Source organism: Monomorium pharaonis, chromosome 5, assembly GCF_013373865.1.
Source record: "Monomorium pharaonis isolate MP-MQ-018 chromosome 5, ASM1337386v2, whole genome shotgun sequence".
Taxonomy (NCBI): domain Eukaryota; kingdom Metazoa; phylum Arthropoda; class Insecta; order Hymenoptera; family Formicidae; genus Monomorium; species Monomorium pharaonis.
Genome location: NC_050471.1, coordinates 15559484 through 15586035, shown reverse-complemented (window position 1 = coordinate 15586035; position 26552 = coordinate 15559484). Strand labels below are relative to the sequence as shown.

At 39.9% G+C, this 26552-nt stretch overlaps 1 protein-coding gene and 1 long non-coding RNA gene across 2 annotated transcripts; one reads left to right on the top strand and one right to left on the bottom strand.

The window, feature by feature from the left end:
- Positions 1-9257: 9257 nt before the first annotated feature.
- On the bottom strand, positions 9258-11429 carry LOC118645710. Its single transcript, XM_036287390.1, has 2 exons — positions 9691-11429; positions 9258-9637 (listed from the first exon to the last, which is right to left on the bottom strand). Exon 1 carries the CDS (start codon positions 11414-11416, stop codon positions 10520-10522), a length of 897 nt encoding a protein of 298 aa, XP_036143283.1. The 5' UTR covers positions 11417-11429; the 3' UTR covers positions 9258-9637; positions 9691-10519.
- Positions 11430-13271: 1842 nt separating this feature from the next.
- LOC114254336 lies at positions 13272-16032 on the top strand. The gene is made up of 2 exons (XR_003625711.2): positions 13272-14017; positions 14097-16032. It is a non-coding gene; the product is annotated as an uncharacterized LOC114254336 (long non-coding RNA).
- The last annotated feature ends 10520 nt before the right edge of the window (positions 16033-26552 follow it).

The window sequence follows — 26552 nt, the reverse complement described above, 5'->3', positions numbered from 1 at the left end:
GGAATCGGAAGAAAAATAAGGTGTGTAGACAGAGGGTTAAGAGCGATTTATTTATAGAGACGCGCCGAGCAAAATTGCTCAGTATGTAAAATATTTCTTATATTGTCACATCCCTTCGATATATTCGATTTGAGCGCCAAGCAGTTAGAATTCGTGTCAAAACCTATTCTGCTATGCGTATGTGGGACAGGCTTCCGGAACATATAAAGGCTGATTCGGAGGTCTGAAGCTATCGTCGTTGCTACGAATATTACAATAAACCGTGGCAGCAGACGCACATCGACGGCCCCACACCGTTGATAAAGAATTGTCGCAAATGCCAGCGGCAGGTCGCGGCTTGTTAAATCGTGCGATAAATGCGCTTCCTTTTGAACTGCATATACCAGGATATTAATTTTGCGGTCCGGGTACTCGGCTGAAAAAGTGATTGGCTAGAGGCGATCGAGGTATTAATCCGTTGGACGCGGCGTGTCGCGAACACGACATTGCGTACTCCCAGAACAACGAACTCACCGACAAACACGCGGCTGACAATATACTTGCTGCGGAAGCGCGAAAACGCATTACAGCGAACGATTCGACTTTCGGAAAAAGAGCTGCTGCAGCAGCCGTTTGGGCGGCTATGAAAACCAAGACGAAAATCGGTATGGGTTTGAAAAAGAAAAAAAGAGATAAAAAGAAGAGAGCGAGTAAATGAATATATTTCCGGTAGCGAAACGCGGTAATGTTTTATCCATTCTACCGTTGTTGGGAGTTCTCGGGTCATTGGTCGGTGGAGTGGCGGGAATTGCGAAGATTGTGAATGATAACAAGGCAGCGCAGCGTCAGCTGGACGAATTGAAACGTCATAATCATGTCATGGAAGATCATGAAGTTTATCTTGCTCCATATAAGCGTGGACAAGAAGTTTCAACGAAAAAAAACGTCAAAAAGATGTTAAAAATGCCAAAAAGTGCAACTACCAACATACAATTATTACAGTTAGCGAAACGTATGCGCATTCCATACTTTAGAGGAATTTTTAGGCGTACAGCATTGCCAACGGCGCACAGTGGTCCCAATTGCCCAAAACGTGGCCAAAAGTAACGAAAACGTAATTTAATCTTTCTAAAAATCAATACATAGGGGTTTTTGAGGTTGCTAATTTTGAATTTAATATTATTTTTAGTAAAAACAAAATGGCGGATCCAATATGACGGACTTAAAATAAAAAATCATTTGATTTCAATAAGAAAGTATTGGGAGATTCCCGAGGTCGCTAATTTCAAATTTTTAATAAATTAATGACAAAATAATTTTATTACAATTTTTTATTAAATATTTTTCAATGACAATACCGATTATACTATAGTACCGATTAAATAACATTAATATTCTTCGTCAGAAGAATGTTCAAATTCGTCTTCACTACTTTGCAGTGGTGAAATGTACAAAGAATCTTCACAAGTGGGCGCTTTTAGCAATTCAATTGCCTCGGATTCTAACGATTTCATTCTTTTTAATGGCAATTTTTGTAGACTTGATATTAACGGATCTGACGATATCATAGGCCTCGAAAAAACGTTTTCCATATTTTTAACGCGACTAATTTTTCGCGCAGTCTTGTCGATACTTTTTTATAAATTTATTGCACGACTCTTGGGCTTCTTCAGACACATTTGCCCAATTGGCAAAAGCAATGCTTGAATTATTTTTGCGCTGTGAATTAATAATTTATGTACCGTAATTGGCATATAAAACCACGGATATAAATGTACAAACAGACGGGCTGTTTCTAAGCAATATTTTTCATACTTAGGAACATTGATCTCAAAACCGCAAGTTACTTGTAATATAACATGAAATTTTTTAATCAAATTTTCGTCTACTCCCGCTATTGATGCAGAAATCATTTAATTTTCAAAGAAACGACGTGCAGTATTTCCGTCATTTGTACTTCCACATCCCTGTTTTGGCTGAGCAACCAAGAGTTCCAATTGTTGACAAAAACCTTTTTGGATGTTTTTTTTTCGAGTTTCAATGCTTTGTTTGTCTTCGCCGCGATTTTGCCATTTTTTAACATCCAATTTATAAGAAACGTGCAAAAGACACTCGAAAAAACGAATCCATGCATGTAAATTTGAAATTTCAAACTGCAAATGATCTTTGATTTTTTTTTTAATTTCATCTATATCATTAAATTGCTTTGAAATGCACTGGCAAAGATAGCATCTCTGATTGGAAGATGTGCCTTGATCAATAAATTGTAAACTTTGCCATCGATCATTGTCAATGCTAATTTATATGTTATATTAATTTCTTTTCCAGCAACAATTGTTTGTAGTGGAGTAAGATTGCGCTCTTGCTCTTTGATATTATCCACTTTGAGCCTTGTACGTTCAGCAGTTTCGAGCAAAAATTCAATTTTGATTGGCCGACAAAATCGAGGGGACAAAGGCCGAGGATTTTTCCAAATAATAATTTCTTTTTTTGTGGATTTATCGAGAGATATAATTTGAAGCGGTACAAGCGAAATGAAAAATATACTCGCATCTGTTTTATTACCATCAGTATCATCACTGAATTTTTGCTTGAAATTGCTTTGACCAGAAGTACCGTCGCATTCCCACTTACAGATTAAAGTGAGGCTCTTTACCACATCTTGCTGTATCAACAATATTCGCTGGACAGTGTAATCCAGCAATGCTTGCAGTTTTACTTCAGCGCTACATTCTGTAATTGTTATTTTATTGATTTATGTCTGTAGCGCAGGGGTAATATTCTTTTTTAGCTTGCAAAACATATTTATAAGACAAATATAATCTACAGTTGTGTTGAATGCTAGCGGCTCTGATGTTATTATATATGCTTTTGGACAATTTATTTTCAATAACGAGTGACAGAGCTTCATCTTTGGTCATTTGTTTTTCGCGATCATCGTTTAATGATTCTCTGTACCTCGTAGCTTTTGTTGGGCTTCCAGTAATGTCCAGTAATCACCTTTGCTGAATCTAATTTTCCAGAAGCTCAGAAACTCATTTGAGTAGCTTAGGCCAGATCTTCAACGCTGTGTTGCTCTCGGATGCTCTGTGTTCGCCTCCGTTTAGTTCGACCGCTGGAACATTCAAAACTGGAAGATGGACGATCTGTGATTTTTGCACTTGTAGATGGTTCCTGAAAGACCTCTATGTTCGTAGGTTTGTCGCATAAATTAACGTCCATTGCCAGCCATGATTCATTTGTTGTAAAGAATCTTTCATAATTCCTGTTGCATTCTTGTAACTTTGTACGAAATTTGTAGAACAATTTTCTCAAGTCGTTCTTGACTTCAGCACACAAACTAAATGTCCGTTTATTTACGTGTGACAAATGTTCTTCAATTATTTTGAGAAGAACGTTATTGTCTTCGGTAATATTATCCTTGATAATATCGAAAACTTCTTTTCTTTTCAAAGACATTTGGCTCCCTTTGTCTGAAATATTCTTTGTAAAAAAATATAAAAATTAATTAACTTTTGATTTCAAGTAACGAATATTAGCAGCTACATAATTATTTATTGTTTTAACAAATTAAAAAATGTTTAAACAATAGGTAATACATATATTGATTGTTATTACATTATTGAAACATATTTATGAACCCGTAGTAATCAATTTAATTATTTTATTCACGGATAAAGTTCCGAAAAGAGTAATCCTCCGATCGCGCTGAAATTTTAACCAAAGCTCACCCTTGATTAGAGAAAAAAGTCCCTGAAAGGATTTTTGGCGACAAAGCCTCGTTTGCCCCTCAGCTCCCTTCAAAGTTTTTACAGTTCTTACTAAATATCTCGGAAAATATTGATTTTAGAGAAAAAAGTTTGAAACAAAAAATGAAGCTCATAAGAAGCTCTACAAAAAAGTTTATATACATTTTTTACGTAAACCTATTATTTTGTTTGTTATAAAGAAAAAAAGTATTTTTTAAATCAAAATTTTTTAAGTTCTCATTAAATATCTCGGAAAATATTAGCGTAAAAAATAGGTATAGAAACTGTGTACATACATAAGTTAGCGACTTGGACGGGGTGGGTGCGAGAAGGTGGCCAAAGGTCCCCCCTTGCGCCCCGCGTGTGTGTGCGTGCGTGCGTGCGTGCGTGCGTGCGTGCGTGCGTGCGTGCGTGCGTGCGTGCGTGCGTGCGTGCGTGCGTGCGTGCGTGCGTGCGTGCGTGCGTGCGTGCGTGCGTGCGTGCGTGCGTGCGTGCGTGCGTGCGTGCGTGCGTGCGTGCGTGCGTGCGTGCGTGCGTGCGTGCGTGCGTGCGTGCGTGCGTGCGTGCGTGCGTGCGTGCGTGCGTGCGTGCGTGCGTGCGTGCGTGCGTGCGTGCGTGCGTGCGTGCGTGCGTGCGTGCGTGCGTGCGTGCGTGCGTGCGTGCGTGCGTGCGTGCGTGCGTGCGTGCGTGCGTGCGTGCGTGCGTGCGTGCGTGCGTGCGTGTGTGTGTGTGTGTGTGTGTGTGTGTGTGTGCAAAGCATTCTCTGCACCACATGGGTTTGCGACTTTATAAATGGAAAAAACTATGAAAAAATTATGAAACTACTCACTAATTTCATGTCGCTATTTGGTTAATGTGAAAATATTGGGAAACAAACAGCGTGATAAGTCGCAAATTCATGCGGTACTGTATAAGCGTGGACATCATTTATTTTACGTAAAACATTGATATTATATATCGTATTTATGAAACGTAAAGTAAATGACGTCCATGCTTGTACAGTACCACATAGGTTTGCAACTTTCCACGCTGTTCATTTCCAATATTTTTACATTAACCAAATATCGACTTTAAAATGTGTGGATTAGGTTAGAAAAAAATACGGGGAGGAATTGCAGGGAGAGGGGTGGAGCAGGAGGGGAGGCTCCGCCCCTCCCCCGCCCACGCGTTCTCTGCACAACTCTTTGCGAATTTTCATGCGATACGAGATTCTTATTATATACGTACTCATTTGAATTTGGCGCCCTTCTGCCCAGAGCATCCCTAGCGGGAAGGTGCGGAAGGGGGGGCGAAGGCCCTACTTGCATCCCCCCCTCCCATGTGTGTGTGTGTTTGTTCTGTATACACGCATTTTCTATACCTATTTTTTACGCTAATATTTTCCGAGATATATAATGAAAACTTAAAAAATACTTTTTTTCTTTATAACAAACAAAATAATAGGTTTACGTAAAAAATGTATATAAACTTTTTTGTAGAGCTTCTTATGAGCTTCATTTTTTGTTTCAAACTTTTTTCTCTAAAATCAATATTTTCCGAGATATTTAGTAAAAACTGTAAAAACTTTGAAGGGGGTTGAGAGGCAAACGAGGCTTTGTCGCTAAAAATCCTTTTAGAAACTTTCTTTTCTAATCGAGTAAGCTTTGGTTAAAATTTCAGCGCGATCGGAGGATTACCCTTTTCGGAACTGTACCCTTATTCACTTTGAATCAACCAAAAAGAAAGCGTGCGATGCTCGTTTGAAAGCGAATTTATGCATCGCTGCAAAAAAATTTAGATAAAACAAAATGGAGCAAGTGGCAGCAGCTATTTCTTTTTTTAAATTAATGAAGAACAATTAAAAAAGACAGAAAAATTTGTTTGAGAGTGCGATCTCGTGGGACTTTTGACTTCTGCATATTTTAATTTTTACAATTTAAACTGGAAACGATAAAAAACGAGATTTCAAATGTTTCAATAATTTAATAACAATCAAATTTTATTTCATTTTATTTACATAGTTGAAATTTACTTACTTTCAGTTGTTGACTCTATTTGACAAAATTAAAATAACTGAATACACAAGGAAATGGAGCGCGATTAAAAATTACGTTTACTTGCGTTCAGAGCAAGCTCGCAAAGTGACGCGCTTGACGCTCAGATAAAAATAAATTTTGAGAGCCAGATATGTGTATGTGAACTTCAAAAACAATCGTTTCTAACGGTAAAAATATCAACCTAACCTAACCATTTACGGCTTTAAAAGTAAACAAATTGAAACTTCGATTTAGAAGGTTTTGGCCACGTTTTTGGCAATTGGGACCACTGTGCGGCGGGAGCATGTCGAAACGAGAGCGGTATTGTAAATTTAGATAATGCTGAAGGATCAGGTACACATTGGATGGCGTACGCAAAGAGAGGAAATTGCGCTATATACTTTGATAGTTTCGGCACTCTTAGACCGTCGAAAGAACTGGTACAATATTTAGATGTAACGCGGATCGAGTACAATCACACGCCTTATCAACGTTACGATCAAAGCAACTGCGTTCAACTATGTTTGCGTTTTCTCTAGTCTATAATCAATTTAAACATTGTGCAATTTAACTCAGTATTCGTTTCAACATGTCACTGACGTTTACGCTAACTGGCAAGAGTAACATCTTCACGGTAAGCTATTTTCCAGCCGTAGATTTGGAGATGGCGACTGCCATCTCGGTCTCACAGATTTTGAAACTACTATACCATTTCTAATTAAATAAATCAAATAAATTCCACTATGACAAAGACGACAAGGAAACTGTCATTCCTGAAGGATCATATGAATTGCGTGATATAGATATTTGAAACGCGTAATTTTACAATCTCATTCTGATGTGTGTTGCAAGAAAAAAAAACGTTTCGCAAAAAAAATCAAAAAAAGAGCGAGTATTCACTAGTGATTCGCGCCAACAATAATACAATGAAGAGCGAGATCATGTGTGCTTATCGGACAAATTTTATTAAATTTAACAACATTGGATCGCTGTTAAAATTTTCATCGAGTCGTATTTTTGAATTACGACTATGGCATGAATCGGATGCGAGTGGATATAATTTGCCCACGTTTAAAATGGCCACGCGTAAATTTGACCACGCTCAAAATGGCCACGGGAAATATTGCATGGAGTTCAATTTGCCTACGTTCGAAACGACCACGTCCAAAACGGCCACGTTTGGAATGGCCACGTTCGAATGGTCACGTTCGGAATGGCTACGTTTAAAATTACCACGTTTGTAATGATCACATTCGGAATGGCCACGTTCGAAACGGCCATGTTTGGAATGATTTTTTTCTTGTTTTGCGTGGAAAGTTGCAAACCCATGTGATGCAGAGAATGCTTTGCGCACGCACGCACGCACGCGCGCGCGCGCGCGCACACACACACACACACACACACGGGGGGGAGCCTTCGGCCCCCCTCCCGCACCCGCCCCGTCTAAGTCGCTAACCCATGTGCATTGTACTGGAAATTATATAAAATATACGTGGCCATTTTGAATGGGGCCGTTTCGAACGTGGGCAAATTAAACTCCGTGCAATATTTCTCGTGGCCATTCCGAACGTAGCCGTTTCGAACGTGACCATTCTGAACGTGGCCATTTCGGACGTGGCCGTTTCGAACGTGGGCAAATTGAACTACGTGCAATATTTCCCGTGGCCATTCTGAACGTGGCCATTTCGAATGTAGTCGAATTTACGCGTGGCCATTTCGGACGCTCCTATCGGATGCGTCTATAAATATCATAAACGTAAGCATCACATTTCGCATAGAATGTAACATGACTGCAGGTGCGTACAGCAACGACAAGCGTGTACACGAATTTTCACCGAGGATACCACCAGGAAGTGGCACCCGTTTGTCCACGTCAGTATTAGCCACAATCTCGATTGACCACGGGGCGGATTGGTCACGTCAATAATGGCCACGCGTAATATTGCCCACGTCAATATTAGCCACGCATCAATATTGTTCACGTCAATAATGGCCACGCCTAATATTGCCCACGTCAATATTGACCACGCGTCAATATTGGCCACGCGTCAATATTGACCAATAATTAATAAATCTTTATTGCTTCCCCTTAGGGTTTACAATTTCTATACAATGCTTATACTACTCTTAACCTACTCTTACAACTAAATCTACTTAATCTACTATCTGGAGTGCTTCGGCCTATTACCGCCTCCACACCCCTTTCTCTACGCACACACACACCGCTCCGCCGGACTTCCGTTTCCTCTGCCTATGCATCCATTAGTGCCTGTACCCCTTTTCTTTTTCGCTTCCCTCCTCCTCACACTCTTCCCTCTCTCTCTCTAACTCTCTCAACCAATTCTCACCCTCTCCTTCCGACCCTAAAATTTTCTCTATAGCTACTTGCCAACTATCTCCGCTCCCCCCCCCCGTCTCTGCACTCCTCCAATACATGCTCTCACGTTTCACTCCTCCATCCACACAGTCTACACCATTGACATATAGAATGGATTGAGCATTGCGATGGGCAAGCGCGCGCTTGCTTTAGAGTGAGAGGTACTACATCTGAGGCCTATGTTTGTCTCTCTTGCAAGCTTCTGATTTGTTATTTCGTCCCCCTCCAGGACGAAATAACAAATCAGAAGCTTGCAAGAGAGACAAACATAGGCCTCAGATGTAGTACCTCTCACTCTAAAGCAGGCGCGCGCTTGCCCATCGCAATGCTCAATCCATTCTATATGTCGATAGTCTACACCTTTTCTTTTCTTCCTCCTCCCAATATCTATTCCCCCTCATTCCGTTACCTAACCTGAACCTCACGACTCTTCTCCACCTGCTCTCTCCCCACCCCTTTTTTAAGTATTCTGGAATCCCTTCCTCTTTCACCCATTTATAGCATTTATTATACTCCGACTCTCTAATTTTCTTCCATCTTTTCTCCTTCTGTAACTGCCTCTCCTTACTTAAAATCGCCTCTAATACCTCTTCTCTATTTCCCTTTTCTATCTCCTCCAACTTCCATCCTCTATACTCAAAAAACTCCTTTCTTTCCTTTTCCCAACCCACCCCTGCCTTTCCTATCTTACTCTTATTTCCTCTAAACATTTTCTTGCTAACTCACTGCCCCTCCCCTCATCCAACCTCTTTTCATATGCCCACGCTCTCCTTCCCGCTCTACTTCTCAATTTGTCCCTCTGTATCTCCTCTCTCACCATATATTCCGGTGTACTCCAATCCAAACCTAACACCTACCTTAATTATCTTTCCTCTATTCTCTCTATACTCTCTCTCTCTCTTTCCATCCCCATATTTCCACCTCATAACTCATTACTGTCCATATTAGCCTATCAAACATCCACAACCTCCTCCTCCAATCCCTACCATACCTTCTCTTCCCGATCCCCCAAACTTGACCCACCGCCGCTCTCCTCACTCTATCCCTTACCTGCGCCTCTTGTCCCTCGTTTTTTTTTTGCATAATATATCCTAGGTAGTTATACTCCTTGACTTCTTCTATTTTCCTTCTCTTCCACCACCAGCTCTTCTTACTTTCCGTACCTCCTCCCTTTCTGAATCTCATTACTTTCGATTTTCCTGCGTTTAATACTAAGTTCTTCTCATCCAGATACTCTTCTAGCCTCATTATCATACTCCTCATCCGATCTTCCTCTTTCGCTATAACCACTATGTCATCCGCATACGCTAACGTACAAACCCTCTCTCCTTCTATTTTCACACCTCCCCATTTAACTCTCCCCATAACCTCCTCTATGTCTGAGATTAGGATGTTGAATAATAATGGGCTCAACGGGTATCCCTGTCTTACTCCTCTACCTGTCCAAAACTCTTCTCCCATCTTCTCACCTATTCTAATTCTACTTTTCGTCTCTCTTAATAAGGTTTCCACTCTCTCTCTATCAACCCCCCTCTTACCCCCCTCTCCCTCATCGTTCTAATCAAGATACCTCTATCAACCGAATCAAATGCCGCCTTCAAGTCAACAAACAACGCTACTAATTTTCCTCCTTTTCTACCCAGGCTTCTATTCACTATGTAATTGAGTACAAATATGTTATCCACCTCTGCCCTTCCTAAAACCTGCTTGATTATCCGGAATTATCCCTTTTCCCTCTATATCCTTTTTCAACCTATCTGCTAGAATCATCGTATAAACTTTATAAAGTGAGGGCATCAGCGTTATACCCCTATACTCTTCCACGATTTTTCCCTCCCCCTTTTTTATAATAGGGATCACTATTCCCTCCTTCCACTTCTCTGGCCACCCCTCTCCCCTCCATACCTTATTCAAGAATTCTACCATCCATTCCTCTAATCTCTCTCCCCCCATTTCCACACTTCATTTGGTACTCCATCAATTCCCCTCGTTTTTCCTAGCTTCAACCTCCCTACTACACTCCTCACTTCCTCCCTACTTATTAGCCCCTCCTCCTCCTCTCCTCGTTCATATCCCCTTCCTTCTCCTCTCACTACTCTTTCTTCTACTCCCCCTAGCACGCACATGAAATAATCTTTCCATTTTTCCATCTCAATTCCCTCGTTAATTTTTTTTCTTTTTCTTCTATCCTTATTTATTATCTCCCACACTTCACTCTCTGTCCTAGCCTCCTTCGCCTTCTTCTACCATGTCCTATTCTTTTCTTCCTTTTTTCTCTCACATAATTCCTTGTATTCTCTCTTCTTCTCTAAATAATTCCCCTTCTCGTCTTTTCCCCCTCTCCACTTTCTCAACACCCCCCTCACCTTCTTTTTCATCTTCCTACATTCCTCGTCCCACTAGCCCTTACTATTTTTCTTTCTTTTTCTCCTCTCTGCCTCTATCCTACCTACTGCCTCTATGATTTTCCCTTCCATGTCATCCCATTCCTCGTTTAACCTCCCCCCTATTTCCTCAATTCCCTTATCTAACTCCTCCCTAAACCGTTTTTTACTTTCCTCGTCCCATATCCCCCTAATGCCTCTATTTCTAACTCTCTGCTCCCTCTCTCTCGCCCCGTTCCCAACCACTAATTTCACTGGCATATGATCTGAATCTACTTTATCTACTACTCTCATTTTCTCTATTCTGTCCTTTGTCTTCTTTTCACCCAGAATATAATCTATCACCGAGCAACCTCTACCTCCTACATACGTAAACTCCCCTTCCTCATTCCCTAACACACACCCATTGAATATCTCCCACCCACATTCTCCTAATAATTCCAACAGATTTCTCCCTCCTTTATCCATCTTCTTATCTTTTGACTGTCTCCTACCCTGCTCCTCTTCCTCCTCTCTCTCTATCTCATCCCGCCAGCCTCCTTCACAACCTGTTCTTGCATTAAAATCACCTCCCATTACTACCCTAGTTCCTTCCTCCTTTATTTCCACAATTTGTCTTACTCTCTGCATTGCAATCTCCTTCTCCTCGTCCCTCACATATACGCCCACAATCCTCCACTCTTCACTATCTAATCTAACTCTCACAGACATTATCCCTATTCCTATTTCTTCTATCTTGGTTCCTGCTTTTCTTAACCCTGTTCTAACTCCTACTATCCTCAATCCTCCTATCGCTCTACCTTTCTTATTTTTCCTTCCTGCCTTCTGAACTCCCCATTCGTACCCCTCTGGTAACCTATTCCTTACCTTCTCCCAATCCTTTCCATCTAACCACGTCTCCATCAAAAACATCACATCCCATTCTTTCAAACCCTTCCAAAATTCTCTATCCTTATTCACTAACTATAGGTTTGTTATGGTTGCCTACACTTTTACACTTCTACGAAAAATATAAGTTCTTATTGGTTTATATTTTTAACCAGCCAATGAGAACTTATACTTTTCGTAGAAGTGTAAAAGTGTAGGCAACCAGAACAAACCTTATGCCACATTCCAAAAAACAATCCTCCCAAAATTCTCTATCCTTATTCACTAACTATGCCACATTCCAAAAAACAATCCTCACCCCTCTCTCCTCCCTCCTCTCCTCTCTCCTTATACCCTTCACAATCTCCCTCCCTTCTTTTGCACCCTAATCTCTCCCCTCTCATTTATCAGTACCTCTTCCTCCTTATCCCACCTCCACCAACTCTCTCCTATTCTAATCCTACCGTAACCTAACCATACCTTATTTCCTTTCTCCTCTTCCGTTTTAGCTATCCTCTCCAACCTCCATCTCATTTTCCTTTCCTTCCACGTCCAATCTGCTAAAATTCTTTCTTCCCGCCCTCTTAAATTCTTCTTCCTATTTCATACCTCCTTCCTGTGCTCCTCATTTTCTAACCTCACCCATAGCATCTCCCTCCCTTTCTTGTTTGCTTCTCCTGTATTTCTAATCCCCTTCACTGTCACTTCCGCCCCTATATCTTTAAATACCCCTTCTACGGCTTCCTTTCTCTTACCCTCCTTTACCGCCACCCCCCTAATTATCACATTTTTTCTCCTCTCTTCCCTATCCTTCAACTCTATCTTTTCTATCTCTCTAACCCTCTTCTCCAACATTTTATCTCCTACTTTATCCATCTTCTCTATCCTTCTTTTCATCTCCTCCTGCGCCTCCACTAAATCTTTTTTTTCTCTATCCCATCTACTGTCCCTCTCCCTAAGCTCCCTGATTTCTTTTTTTAAAGCATCTATCTCCTCTCTCATCCTTTTCCCCTGCTCTTCTACAATCTCTTTCAATTCCTCTTTTATTTCCGTTTTAACTACTTTTAGTCCCTCTATAATCTCATCTTTCCACGTCCTTAAATTACTAACTAATTCATCCTCCCCCTCTCCCGGCGGGGATCTTGCTACTCTCTTACTTCCCCTTCCTCCCTCTAACGACATACAACTATCACTTCTTCCTTTCTCTATATTACTCATGCTTTAGTTTATGCCAGTTATCTCCTGTGAACGCGCCTTAACCGTCCTATCCCCTTCTATACCTCCAGACGGCGCTCCTGGTCTCTACTCCACTCTATCCTCACGTCACGCACGCCTATCTTGACTCTACCTGCTCTATGCCTCTACTCTGTTGCCCACTTAGGGCCACCGCACAAACTCTTCCATAACGCGTTACGTTACGTTAAGTACTCCATACGAACCTAAGTTGTACTTAAAATTTAACTTAAATCAACGCACAAAGAAATCCTTAACATAAGTTCTTAAGTTCTTACGTTAAGGATTTCTTTGTGCGTTGATTTAAGTTAAATTTTAAGTACAACTTAGGTTCGTATGGAGTACTTAACGTAACGTAACGCGTTATGGAAAAGTTTGTGCGGTGGCCCTTAAGGTGGAAGCACATAAGGGCCACCGCACAAACTCTTCCATAACGCGTTACGTTACGTTAAGTACTCCATACGAACTTAAGTTGTACTTAAAATTTAACTTAAATCAACGCACAAAGAAATCCTTAATGTAAGAACTTAAGAACTTACGTTAAAAGTTTCTTTGTGCGTTGATGTAAGTTTAATTTTAAGTACGAACTTAAATTTATGGAGCACTTAACGTAACGTAACGTGTTACGAAAAAGCTTGTGCGGTGGCCCTAAAATTACAGAAGCCATAAGGCAGAATGCAGAAGCCATAGCGCATGCACTATGGTATTACTTTATCTGCCCATGGCAAAATGTAATACTATAGCGCATGCGCTATGGCTTCTGCATTCTGCCTTATGGCTCCTGTAATTTTATGTGCTTCCACCTTTACTCACCTACTTTATATGCACTTTCTCGCTTGCACACCTCTCTCCCCACTCTATCTCAACCACCCACACACTCCTCTCACTCTCTGCAATCACACCACTCTATCCTACTCCTCCTAACACCTCAACAACTCTCCGTATCACTCTCTGAATCTACCGGCTATCCACACACGTCTAACTCATTGTCAGAACGGCCCGGAAACAGAAGTCCAATATTGATCAATAAGAATCTAGTTTTGCGTGGACACACATACATACATGGAAATGGGTGCAAGGAGGGGTCTTTGGCTCCTCTCTCGCATCCATCCCGTCGGTAGGTGTGCCCTGGGCAGAAATGCGTGTCTGTTATTGACGTGGCCAATATTGACACATGGCCTATATCGACGTGGCGAGTATTGACGCGTGGCCAATATTGACGTAGCTATTACTAATGTGAGTAATATTACGCGTGGCCGTTATTAACGTGACCATTATTGAAGCGTGGCTAATATAGATGTGACTAATGCGCTCCGTGGTCAATCGGGATCGTGGCCAATATTGACGTGGGCAATTGGGACCGTGGCTAATATTGACGTGGGCAAATGGGACGCTCCCCCACCAGGATATAAGGTATCGGAAAAGCCTGCATAGATCATTTATCTTCTAATCGTCGCATGGACCATTACTGATTTGACGATTCGCATTGTAGATCAGGACGGTCGATTACTCGATTTCCGCGGAGATCAAGGAGATTACCATTAAATTACACGTACGTAGATAACGTGAGATGCTCGTATTGAATGCAGAAGTGCAAGACACGATTTTTACGCCAATCAAAAATATTCGGTCGTCTGACACAATTTTTAGGCCTGTTAAAAATATTCGATTATTTGATAAAAAGAAACTCACCATATCCAACGTTGAATTTTTAAAATCATTGACGACAGCATTGTCAAGATTGAGACTCGCACGTATAATCTATACGCCAACACTACGGATACAGCAATGAAATAAGGATACTCATACAACAGCACATGTTGCCATGCGAAAGTTTTCTTTCCGTCGAAGGAAAATTGGTGAAGAAGAAAGAAAGAAGATAAGGGTAAGAATCAGACAAATCTTGGAAATAATTGCGTGGCGTTCATGTTTGATGAAATTTGATACAAACTCAATGGTGTGGAAATTGATTGCAACAGAAACGTTGGAATAACCAGTACTATTAAAAACTATGTATCGTTATTATATGACAAAGCAGTAATTATGCAGAATGCAGGATGGCAATTTTTGTATAACCTACCGTGAAAATAGTGTATTATTGAGCTTTGACGAAGATTATAAACGTGTGATTGTTAACGCTCGTCACAAATTGATTTTGATACGAGCGCGCAATGATAACAATTCTATTGTGGGAAAATGGGAAATTCTACGGCTCAACTGAAATATGAATTATTGCATGTTATGTTAAATGAAGTCAACAAATTATATCTGCTGCTTGCTTTGGAGAGTGGACAATGTCTAAGTATAAGTTTTCGCTCCTGGGATCTGTACGAGTATCCCCTGTTGCAAAGTACGATGAAACATTCATAGGCTGTCAAAACTGCAATTCAACTCGAGAAATCGCGCTTCGTTATGTTTACACTGCAGATGGTCGAAAAAACATCATGTCTCAAGATGTTACAATCTTTGATAACTGTAATTTGACCAACGTAAAACTTATTTAAACTCTGAATCCATACAATGATATGAATTTAGACTTTCATAAATCTAGATATGCCATTCTGTATGACATGTATCGACGTTTTGGTAAATCTTATTACGGACATGAAACGCTGCTCAATGTAATCACAAAGACCTTTTGCGGTCATTGACTGTTCACGAACAAAACGAATCCGTCAAGAATGCTACCATGGATGTGCGCATAGAATTTGATTGCAAAGAGAATATTCCCGCGAATACTACCGCTTATTGTCTTATCTTACATGATCGTGTAATTGAATATTGCCCGTTGTCCAAGTAGTGCGCAACGTAGTGCGCAAGATCATATAACATCAAACTGATAACAACAGAGATATTTGGCGTTAAAGTACAGTCTCATCATGATCATACCAACATTTGTGGATCTGCAAGGATTCATTATCGATAAAAAATTTGTTGTAAGGGAAGTGGCGGTACTGAGCAGGAAAAGGAGCCATTCTCTCGCATTACATTTTCGCGTGTTCTTATAAAATCCGACAAGTTTTGTGCTTCTTGATTGATTGCTTATCATCATGGTTGATTGCGATAGAAGGACGGGATGATCTCGTACAGCATGGTGAAATGTCTGATTACATCTGCTGTCTAATACGGAAAAGGATAACGACAATGCTATCGTATACGTTAAGGGACATAGAAACGAGAATGGTTAGCGTACATGCTCGATAGGTGATGGGATATATATCAAGACATTGGATGCAGATTACGAAGACATTGAAACTTTAAATAATTTAGAATCTAGATTTTAGATGTTAGTACTAATACTATACGATGTGAAAAACATGTTAAGAATTGTGTATTATAAAATGTATTTAAAATTTTTAACCGATGGTCGTAACACTAAAATAATTGTAAAATTTTTTCAAAATAAAAAAAATATAAACGCAATAAAATGTTTATTTCTACCCTGTAGATATTCGATGTACGATGTAGTATAATAGTGGTTCGATAGCAATTCGATAGCTATACAATACAGTTCGATAGCGGTTTAAGAATGTAGTGATAGATGATGCAGTTCGATAGCAGTTCAATACATGTGCAATGTAGTTTCATAGATACATGGAGTTCGATAGTGAATTAATACGGTTCAATAGCGGTTCAATAGTCGTTCGTTAGCTGTATAATGCGGTTCGATAGCGGTCCAATAGTAGTTCGACAGCTGTATGATGCGGTTTGATAACGGTTTAATAAATGTATAACGCGATTTAATAGTGAATTGATAACGGTTCGGTAGCGATTCAATAATAGTTTGTTAGCCGTATGATGTAGTTCGATAGTGGTTCAATATTGGTTCTTTACTTCGACTGAGACGTTGACCAAGATAACAAATAAATCGTGTCTATTTTTCTGAATACAATTAATAAATAATTATTCTAGTTTATTTTCTTCCCTATGCCTTTGTGGTATAATGGCATGTGCAGAACTGAGTAGGAGGTACACAGATAAGATGTAATGGGTGAGAACACATGTATGTTAATGGGTGACTGTGTATGAAAGAGTAAATGCAACGGATGAAAGAGAGAGAGAGAGAGAGCCGGAATGAGAGATATGACCGTATAAGTGTACGGTTAGAGACATTGCGTATGGGTAGGAGCGAGAGATAACTTGTGAGTTTACGGAGATGACTACGTACGAATAAGTTTAAGAAAAATCATAAAAATTGCAATACGTAAGAGAGAGCGCGAGCACCGCGGCGATGGCTGCGGCGGCGACATCGAGCGTGGTCCTGGTGGCGCGGATCCTGATTCCCCTCCCTCCTCCACTCTCACTCAGGTGTTCCCCAGCGAAAATTGCGGACCCTAAAAATCCTGTGTCAGCAATTCCCCACGCCGCGAGACCTCCGATCTGCGCGACATCATGCCTCCTCGTGCCTATGTGTACCCCCGCAACCCGCTCCTTCCTCGGAGCCTCGCGTGTTAAAACCGGCCTCTTATTCTTACTGACGGAGTTATAGAGCTGTAACGATTGCTCTTCTAAACTATTCGGAGCAGGTAGCCCGGCGCACCGGCGCGCGGCGGCAGCTGCTCTCTGCTTTTGTTTGTAATACTGGTATGTATATCTGCATAGGGGTCATATACAAGTATACATACAAGTAATATACAAGTTTATACTTGTGTTAGAATATGTTTCGAAGCAGCTGTGATACGAAATTCTAGTCGAAATCTATTACGAAAACCTTCAGTATAGCTTCTCACTTCGAGCAGAGCAGATAAGTCTTGTGATTCTGAATTTTATTCATTTTACAAGTGTAAGACCCTTTTTTATCGAGAGCAAATTACGACGTAAACGTATCGTCAAGTAAGAGCGGAGGACCAGGATCCCGATATTCAAAGAAAGTTCATTCGTTAAACAAATAAATGGCCTTTTCAATTAATTTACGGGTATACACTTGCACGTGGCTTTACTTTCCCATGACTACTGCGTACTTAATACTCTTAAACGATTTACTTTCACACGCTTTTACTACGTGCTCCGAGTTAGACAGGCTCCTCGCTAACTGACTCCGATACATTGCTCCGAATTTCTCTTACATTACATTTGCTTCGCATTTCTTTTGACTATTGCTTCCTAACGGCAGGTGGTGCTAGAACTTCATTTAAATTACAAAAATTTTCGAGGTAGACACATATGACGTGTTATCGACCATTTGCCTATATTATCGATAAGTTAACGTAGTGAAGTATTAAAGCCTACACAAGTAATGGGTGAAAGCATTCAGAACTGCAATTCATTAAAATAAATGAAAATAAATGCTAAATGTACATATAAATTAATGTTTTTTCCAAAAATTGATTCATTCATACTGCAAAATAGACTTTTTTGTAACGTCCACTATTAGGCTTATATTTACATCAAAGTATCACATTTTTAGAAAAAATTTCCAAAGAAATCATTAAAAATATTAAAATTTAACAAAGTTATAAATTTTTTAGTGAAAAGTCATTTTTCGCATTTGCTTAGCTTCATGAATTTTTTTCGCTTCTTTAAAATTCAAATTAACTTGTGGACATTATTTTTAAAAATTTCAAAAATGTTACAAATTTTTTTTAGCCGAATTGTTTGATAATGTACAAGTAATACCATTTAAAGATGTTGAGGTGTATTAATCCTTTATGTAGAATACCAAATTATTTGATAGTGTGTAGGATTAAGATTAAAAGGATAAAAACAGATTTTTGTATTTATATGCATTTATATGAACTATAAAATAGATAAAATTAAAAGTGTATACACACCAAAAATATATATGAAACGTCCACATCAACTGGACGGGAGGATCCCGTTAGCACACATCCACTCATATCGGCCGATGCCTAAAGATTTACTGCTAGACTACCAATTAGAAGATTTTATTTTTAATTGGCCAATTAGCATTGTGGGCTATCGGATCCCTCTTCAACTGGACATCCCACCTGCCCAAAAATTGACGCAATCAAATCGAATTGCCAGGGCTCAAAATTTTCGTGAGAGTATGGCCTTTCGAATGCTAATTGGCGCCTTAGCCAAATTCAACATGGCGGTGCTAATATAGCGAATGAAAGGGCGGAAGTCCTCTAAATTGCTCACAAATATCGTTATAAACCGAACAAAATTCTTTTGCGCGAGACTAAATTACCATGTCTATGGTTTTTGGGTCGCTAAATCCTGATGTCCTTTTGACCCTAGCAGGTCATCGTTCACCCGTAACCTAAAAAAATAACTTAAAATTACAAGATCAACCAATTTAACGGTTGAATCTAAAATTATGGTACCTGAAACCTTTAAAATCAATGAGTTCATATTTTTGATTTCGCTGAACCCAAATTTATAAACTCTCATCCGCCATTTTATAGAGCAGACTCAATCCCAAATGGCCTGGTGTCTCATGTTTCACGTATTCCAGTTCATTCTTTTTTTCCAAGAAAAAGCAAAATAAAATAAATTAGAGAATTCCAAGTAAATACGTACTCTATCTTCTGACACCAACTTTATTGATTATATTGTAATGGATTTCAAGTAATAATTTCGTTTGAATAACTTGTCGCGATCGTGTGAAAAATATCATTCTTATGTTTGTTAATATTGCACTATGCTCATAGATTCTGTGCTGCTAGAGTATTTCATTACTTTCAGTTTTTCCTCTAGTATTACTAAAGATGTAACAGAAGACTTTTACCTTCTTATGCTCTTTCTCACTACAATAGAAAAATCGTCTTAAATTTTTTCTTTGCCCACTTTAAAAAATTTCGAAGTCAAAATAGTATCATTTGACTTCGCTTGAAGACTAGCACGTATCGCTTCCCGCTTTAAACCTCGCATGCGCCCTTGCCATGAGCAGTCGCATGAAAATGCCAATCAGCTACAATACCAAATTCTTTTTTATGATGCGCAAGATTGCTCATTTGATATTTGTTCTTATAACGTTGTTTGGCTCCATCACTGACGTAAATAAAGGAGGGGGGTTCGATTGCGTACATAACCGATCAGACACAGTAGTATTTCCCAATCGAACACAGTCCCGATTGCGCACCCCGATCGGACACAGTCCTTATATATCGGACAAAGACCCCATTGGACACAACAACGATCGGACACATAGCGTTTGAATCGGATACAATTAATTACAGACGGACCGGATTGCGTATCGACCTGTTTGCACACGGACCCGATTGCACACGATACGATTCCGCAGAATAATGCAAAAACAATCCAGATAGCACAAAAAATTTATCATAAATATTCATAAATATATCATAAATATTTTACAAATTTATTTTCAAAAAATTGTTTAAAGATTATATAATTATTTTTTATAAATCATTTAGAAATGATACAAATATTATTATCAACAATATACACGGAAAAAAGTTTGGCATTATTGCTGTATTATAGGTGGTAGTGCAGCGCCACCTCGCATTTAGGACTACAGTAGTGGGTAATTGGCAGCACTAAGCGCCGGGAGAATTGTTGTCCCTAACCTGAGGGGGTGACCACTGCACTTTAAGCGTGGGAGTGCTGCGGTACGAAATTGGGACAGCAGAGCTCCCAAACTGAGAGAGTAGCCGTGCCAAGGGTGAAGTACAACAGCCCTCTTATTTCGTACAGCTGTTACACTAGTTAGTGCTTCTGTATTCCCAAACTTTTTTCCGTGCATAAAATATATTTTTAAAATGTACTGAAAAATATTTATGGTATATGAACTCAAAATATTTTTTATATTCTTTGATAATAATAGTATAAATATTTATTTTAAATATTTTCATAAATATTTATCATAATTTTTTTTATATCTGGCAAACTCGGACATAAATATATGTACAAAATATTTATCATACATTTTTTTCTTATAAATATTTTATAAATATTTTGTGCTAACTGGAAACGCTGAGCCAATGTTTTGAGTTAAAATTACAATTCTCAGCTCATCCAAACTATCCGTAGCATATTCACCAGTTTCCGTGGAAAGTTGCAAACCCATGTAGTGCAGAAAATGCTTCGCACGCACACATGCACGTACGCGCGCGGGGAGGGCAAGAGTGGGGCCTGCGCCTCCTTCTTCCGCACCCATCTCGTCCAACTCGCTAACCTATGTACTATTTGCGATGCGGAATCGTATCGTGTGCAATCGGGTCGTGTGCAATTAATTCTGTATCCGATTCAAACGCTATATGTCCGATCGCTGTTGTGTCCAATAGGGTCTGTGTCCGATAGGGATTGTGTCCGATCGGGGCGGTGCGCAATCGGGACCGTGTCGAATTGGGAAATATTACTGTATCTGATCGTTTATGTGCGCAATTAGGACAGGCCCAAATAAAGAATTTTAGAGAGAATAAAAGTCAGCGTGTGGAAATAATAAAATCGTTCGCGATAAAATAGAAGAAAGAAAGAGAAAGGAAAGAAAAAGAGAAAAAAAAAACGATTTATAACACGATGCGTAACGCAAACACTATAATAAAAAAAGAGACGGATTGATAACTACGACCTTTTTGCGGTACTCTCTGAAATTTTCACTTGAACTAGTTTATTATGCAAAAATTAATCAATAACTTAACGAGATTGACGACGCTTGATAAAAACAAATAAAACAAAATTTCCTTTACTTGGACGGGATGCATCTTGTCGTGGACTAGAGGAAAACAGGAAACAATGCCGTACACAGTGGTAGAGACGCCGTGTTCCAAAAAACTTATGGCAGACACTTGAGCAGCGCTTATCGCGGTGTTGTCCGAATATCGCAGAATGCTAAGAAGCGCTGCTCCTCTAAGACACTGCGGGAATCGCAATCAATTTGCAGGGCCAGTTGATGAACTTGAGGGAATACTAATGTGAGTATTGCCCACGTAGCGCACCCTCGCTTTACATTGTTGGCACGTGGCGTTGCCACGCTAACTTCCTGACAGGATGTTGAAGGAACGTAGGTATGAAACTCGCCATCCACCATGGTTACGTGTGTGTGGCAATTATCACAAACACAAGATTAAAAAAGTGGAACTGATTTTACATTATGTCACTTAATTTATTAACTCTTTAACGCTCCGTCGTATCTTTCGGTGCAACAAATGTATTTTTGGGATTGTTCTTGCCTTAAGAGTTGGAACTCGCAAAAGAAGTGTTGGTGATGAGAGGCTTTCATTTGCGCACAGTACAATTGGACACGTTGCAATTGCCCACCGTGCTATTAGACACGAAACATTGCACACCGTTCAACTGCGCACAATTCGTTTGGACACAGTTCGATTGGACACCGTTCGATTGCACACAGTTCAATTGCGCACCGTTCGATTGCTCACCGATTGATTGCGCACCGTTCAATTACACACCGTTCAGTTGCGCATCGTTCAATTGTACACCGTTAAATTGCACACTATTCAATTGCACACCGTTCAATTGCACACCATTTAAGGGGCTACATACACCCAGAAATTTTGAAAAAATGGATTTTTTGTTTTTTGCATATTCGTAAAGTATAAGGTCTTGAGAATATCCCCTGCAAGTTTCAAAGTGATTCCTTGAAAATTGTCGAAGATATAGTGAAAAAGGTCCAAGCGCGTTCGACGACGCTGGGGCGCGATGGGCGCCTTCTAATCCTTCGCAGCAGGTAGCTTACGCAAGAATGTTACGCCGGCAAGCTAAAATCGAAGCCTTTGATGCCGCTACATCTGGGGAGGGTTCACTGTATGGCCCTGGAGTGGATGATTCCATGTAAGTTTGAAAAAAAGTTATCTACGTTTTAACCGAATGTCAAACTTTAAACGCGTTTTTCTCGAAACCATGTTTTCAAAACGCGTGCCAAAAATATCTCGAAAACGGCTGGACCGATTTACTTGAAATTTAAAGGGCTTAATCTACACAAAAAAGGCAGTCTTTATTGTAGCGGTTTTTTTTTAGAGCCCTTACTTTTTTTTAAAGTTAAAAAAACGACCGATTTTTATCCTAAAAAATCGCTTTTTTTCTTTAAACGGCTGCTATTTTGCCTAAAATCGATATTTAAAAAATCGGCTACGATAAAGACTAGATAATATCATTCAGTTTAAGAAAATTCTAGGCTGGTCTGTTTCAGATAAGTTCTGTACGAGCTGCAATTGGCACCGCAAAGCACCTTTTTTCAACAAAGTCTTGCGACGAAGACAATATCTCCGCTATTTTTAAATATTTTTAGTTCAAATTTATTCTGAAACATGTTCTAAGAATATATTTTAAAGTAAAGAAAACTAGGATTAATTACATACATTAGGTTTCGAAAAAAAAAATCGAGAAAAAGGCCTATTTTTTACTTCTCTGGGTGTATGTAGCCCTTTAAGTCGCAAACCCAAGTGGTGCAGTGAATGCTTTACATACATACATACACACACACACACACACACATACACGCGCGCGCGCGGGGGGGTGCAAGGGGGGCCTTCGCCCCCCCTCCCGCACCCACCCCGTCCAATTCGCTAACCTATGTACACATTGCAAACGCAGCCAAAATGTATAAATATTTAATATGCGTTTGATTGAACGGTGTGCAATTGAACGGTATGCAATTGAACGGTGCGCAACTGAACGGTGCACAATTGAATGGTGTCCAATCAAACGGTGTCCAATCGAACGGTGCGCAATGTTTCGTGTTTAATAGCACGGTGGGTAATTGCAACGTGTTCAATTGTACTGTGCGGCATTGAACCTCCCGTTGGTGGTGATGGCTAGGTCCATAAGCCACAGAGACTTATCGTATATTAAAGAAAATGTTTATTTCTGTTTGCGTACAATTCAGTTCTTAACATCAAAGATGCCGCGTCGTGTTTCATGCGTCGCGATAAAATACGGCGCGCGACACTATGTTAGCGCATTACTCGGTCGCTCGTTCGAGATTCATTTCCCGGCTAAGTTCCGAACATTAATTTATTTAAGTCCCGCACTTAGTATTTACACGCGTAACGGCGTGATTGATTACTGACTGACCCGCGGTCAGCCGCTTAAAGGGAGCATCTCGTTTAGATACGTAACGATTGGACACAGACACAGACACACACACGGGGAGGGGTGCAAAGGGGGACCTTCGACCTCTCCTCCCACACCCGCATGGTAAACAAGTTCACATGTGCTTGCAGATTTCCAATACAATTTACATGGGTTAGCGACTTGGACGAGGTGGATGTGAGAGGAGAGGCCGAATACCGCCCTTTGCACCCCCCCCCCGTGTCTGTGTGCGCGCGCAAAGCATTCTCTGTACCACATAGGTCTGCAACTTTCCACGCAAAACGAGATGCTCGTAGAAATACAGATATAAATGTTTGAAGTTCACATTTTTTTCTGACAGGCGACACTTTTCTGCCAGATGTTTCTAAGATGAGATAGTCTGTCATATGATATATTAACGTTTTTCACTAGAAGACTGTGCGGTGTTCAATAATGCGGTGTTCAATCGTGCGGTGTCTAATCGTGCGATGTGTATGTTTTACTAGTGTAATTTAATCATACAGTATCCAAACGTTCGATGTCCAATCGTGCGGTGTCCAATCGAACCGTATCCAATACGTGTCACCAAAAGGAGGTCACCTCTGCTTAAATAATACAGCAAAACATGTAAATTGGAAGGGCAATGGGTATGACCATATATGGTCATAGTCGCGTGCATCCGGCGCACGGGAACTCATCACAAACTTAGCAACAATTGCCAAATTGCAAATATGCATTTCCGGTGGAAATGTAGCGTGATTGTTGCCAAGCTTAAATCAGTAGAAAGACGAGCGATGCCTGGTGCGTTGACCGGCCGATAGCGCATGAGGCATGGGTCACTTGATACCTCGCGATAACATGAAATTTCTTTGGGGAGTTTGCAATGCTATTTTACTGTATATATTTCTAATTCAATATTGTAGTATAGGTTGTAAGTGATTCTGATTCACTCATAACAGCTCAAATGCACGAGTTTTTTTTCGTAAACTTTATATAAAACGGACAAACTGTTTGTCCAAGAGTGCTTTTCTAGGGGGTTTTGAGTGTGCTCTTTCAAATGCTGCCGAGAAAAATAAAAAAATAAAAAAAAACATCGAGTTTTTAAGATTTTTTTCAAAAAAGTTACGATTTTTTTAGTGTAAATTTTTTTTTAAGTTGATTTTCTTTATTGTAACGGGTTTGGATTAGGATCGGAACTGCATAAAGCGTGTACTTTTTAGTTTGAAGACTATGTAACGCAAACATTTTTTTAGCATGGTGGATTCAATATGGCCGCCTAAATGTCAGAAATTTTGAAATTTCCATTTTTTACGATTTCTTCTATTTAAGCATAATTTGATTGATTAATGCTCATTAATTACTTAGAAACGTTTAATCATATTAGTTTGTAACTTAAAAAGTGAAAAAGTGAACACAGGGATGACGTAACAATACTTACGATTTCCCGAAAACACATAAATGAGGAGGGAAGTGCTTCGAGTCGGACGCACTTTTTGTGGCTGAAAATGTGGGTCAGCGGACCGGTAGGCTCGTTATAACCCGTTTTCAGATAATGCGTCCGTCGGTCCAGTTTTGAATCAACGAATTAAATCGTTTTAACTCGGGATCGGACCAGGGGGTCTATTCTTGAATTTATTCGCAAGAGAAACGTATTCGCAAATTCTGATCTTACAGAAAAGTTGGAAATTTATTGGCTATCGTATGGCTATTAACCAATAAACTTACAACTTTCTGTTAGAGCGAGTATTTGCGTATACGTTTCTCTTGCGAATGACTTCAAGAATAGGGGCCCAAGTGCTATTTTGTTCAGGAGGGCGAGGGGAGGTGGTTATTAATTAAAATAAATGATAAAATTTATGTAAATAAAAAAAAACAAAATATTTATTCTAAATTTTCCAAATTGTTATAGGAATATAAATGAGCGCTGAAGTCGATGTTTAACATAATTTGTTAGCTATAAGTTTACAAAGATTAAACTACATGAATGGTTACTAAATAAATTTCGCAAGAGTTTACAAAGTTTTTAAAAAATACGCTTAAGGATTATTATTAGAGTTTTCAAATACGCCAAAGGTTATAAACTTTAACAAAGGTTATAAACTTAACAAAGGGTTATTAATAAGAGTTTAAAATACATAAAGGGTTATTAACATAGATTTCGGTTGTGTAAAACTAATTCTTTGTTTGTAAGTGACATTATGTCTTAAGTGATTCGGGGGGAAGGTGAGCCTCAATGTCTGTTTATGATTAGTTTAGTCTATCTCTTCAAGAGTAGGTGGACCGGGGAAAGAAATAGAGAAAGAACTCGGTTGATACTGCGAAAGGGTAGAGATATTCGGGGAGGAAAACAGGTATTGTTTCTGTAGGAGCGAGAGTCGAGATTATTGAGAAGAGAACTTCTATATCAATAGAATCAAAATTTAAAGAGAGACTATAGTATCTCTGCAATATAGGGCTGGTTTTGCTCGGAAATTGACAAATTAGAGACTCTAAAGAATTTTGTGAGTGTGGGTTAGAATAAAAATATTGTGGTCTGGGTGAAACAGGAATTTCTTCTAGAAATTCTACACAGGAATCAGAGCGTGCTGGAAAACTAACGGGTGAGTAACGTGGAAAGGAAGGGGGAGGTGAAGTGCATTCTCGGAAATCGAAATCCGAATCCGTGAATTGTAAACGATGTTCGGATTCCGGAACGGTAAGCTCGGAATCCGTGAACCGGAACGCCCGGTCGGACTCTCGAATGATTGGCTTGGAATCCGTGAATCGGAACGCCCGGTCGGACTCTCGAACGGTAGACTCGGAATTCGTGAATCGGAACGCCGGGTCGGACTCTCGAACGGTAGGCTCGGAATCCGTGAATCGGATCGGACGGTCGGACTCGCGAACTCTAGGCTCGGAATCCGCGATTCCCGTCGAATGCGAAGTGGTCTTTGGACGCGATGTATGTTCGGTGTAGGTAGCATCCGAATAAGCGTGAGCCCGCTTGATTGCC

Bases quoted from the DNA above. Each gene is read 5' to 3' on its own strand.
- LOC118645710 (XM_036287390.1), bottom strand. From the start codon at position 11,416: ATGTTTTTGATGGAGACGTGGTTAGATGGAAAGGATTGGGAGAAGGTA.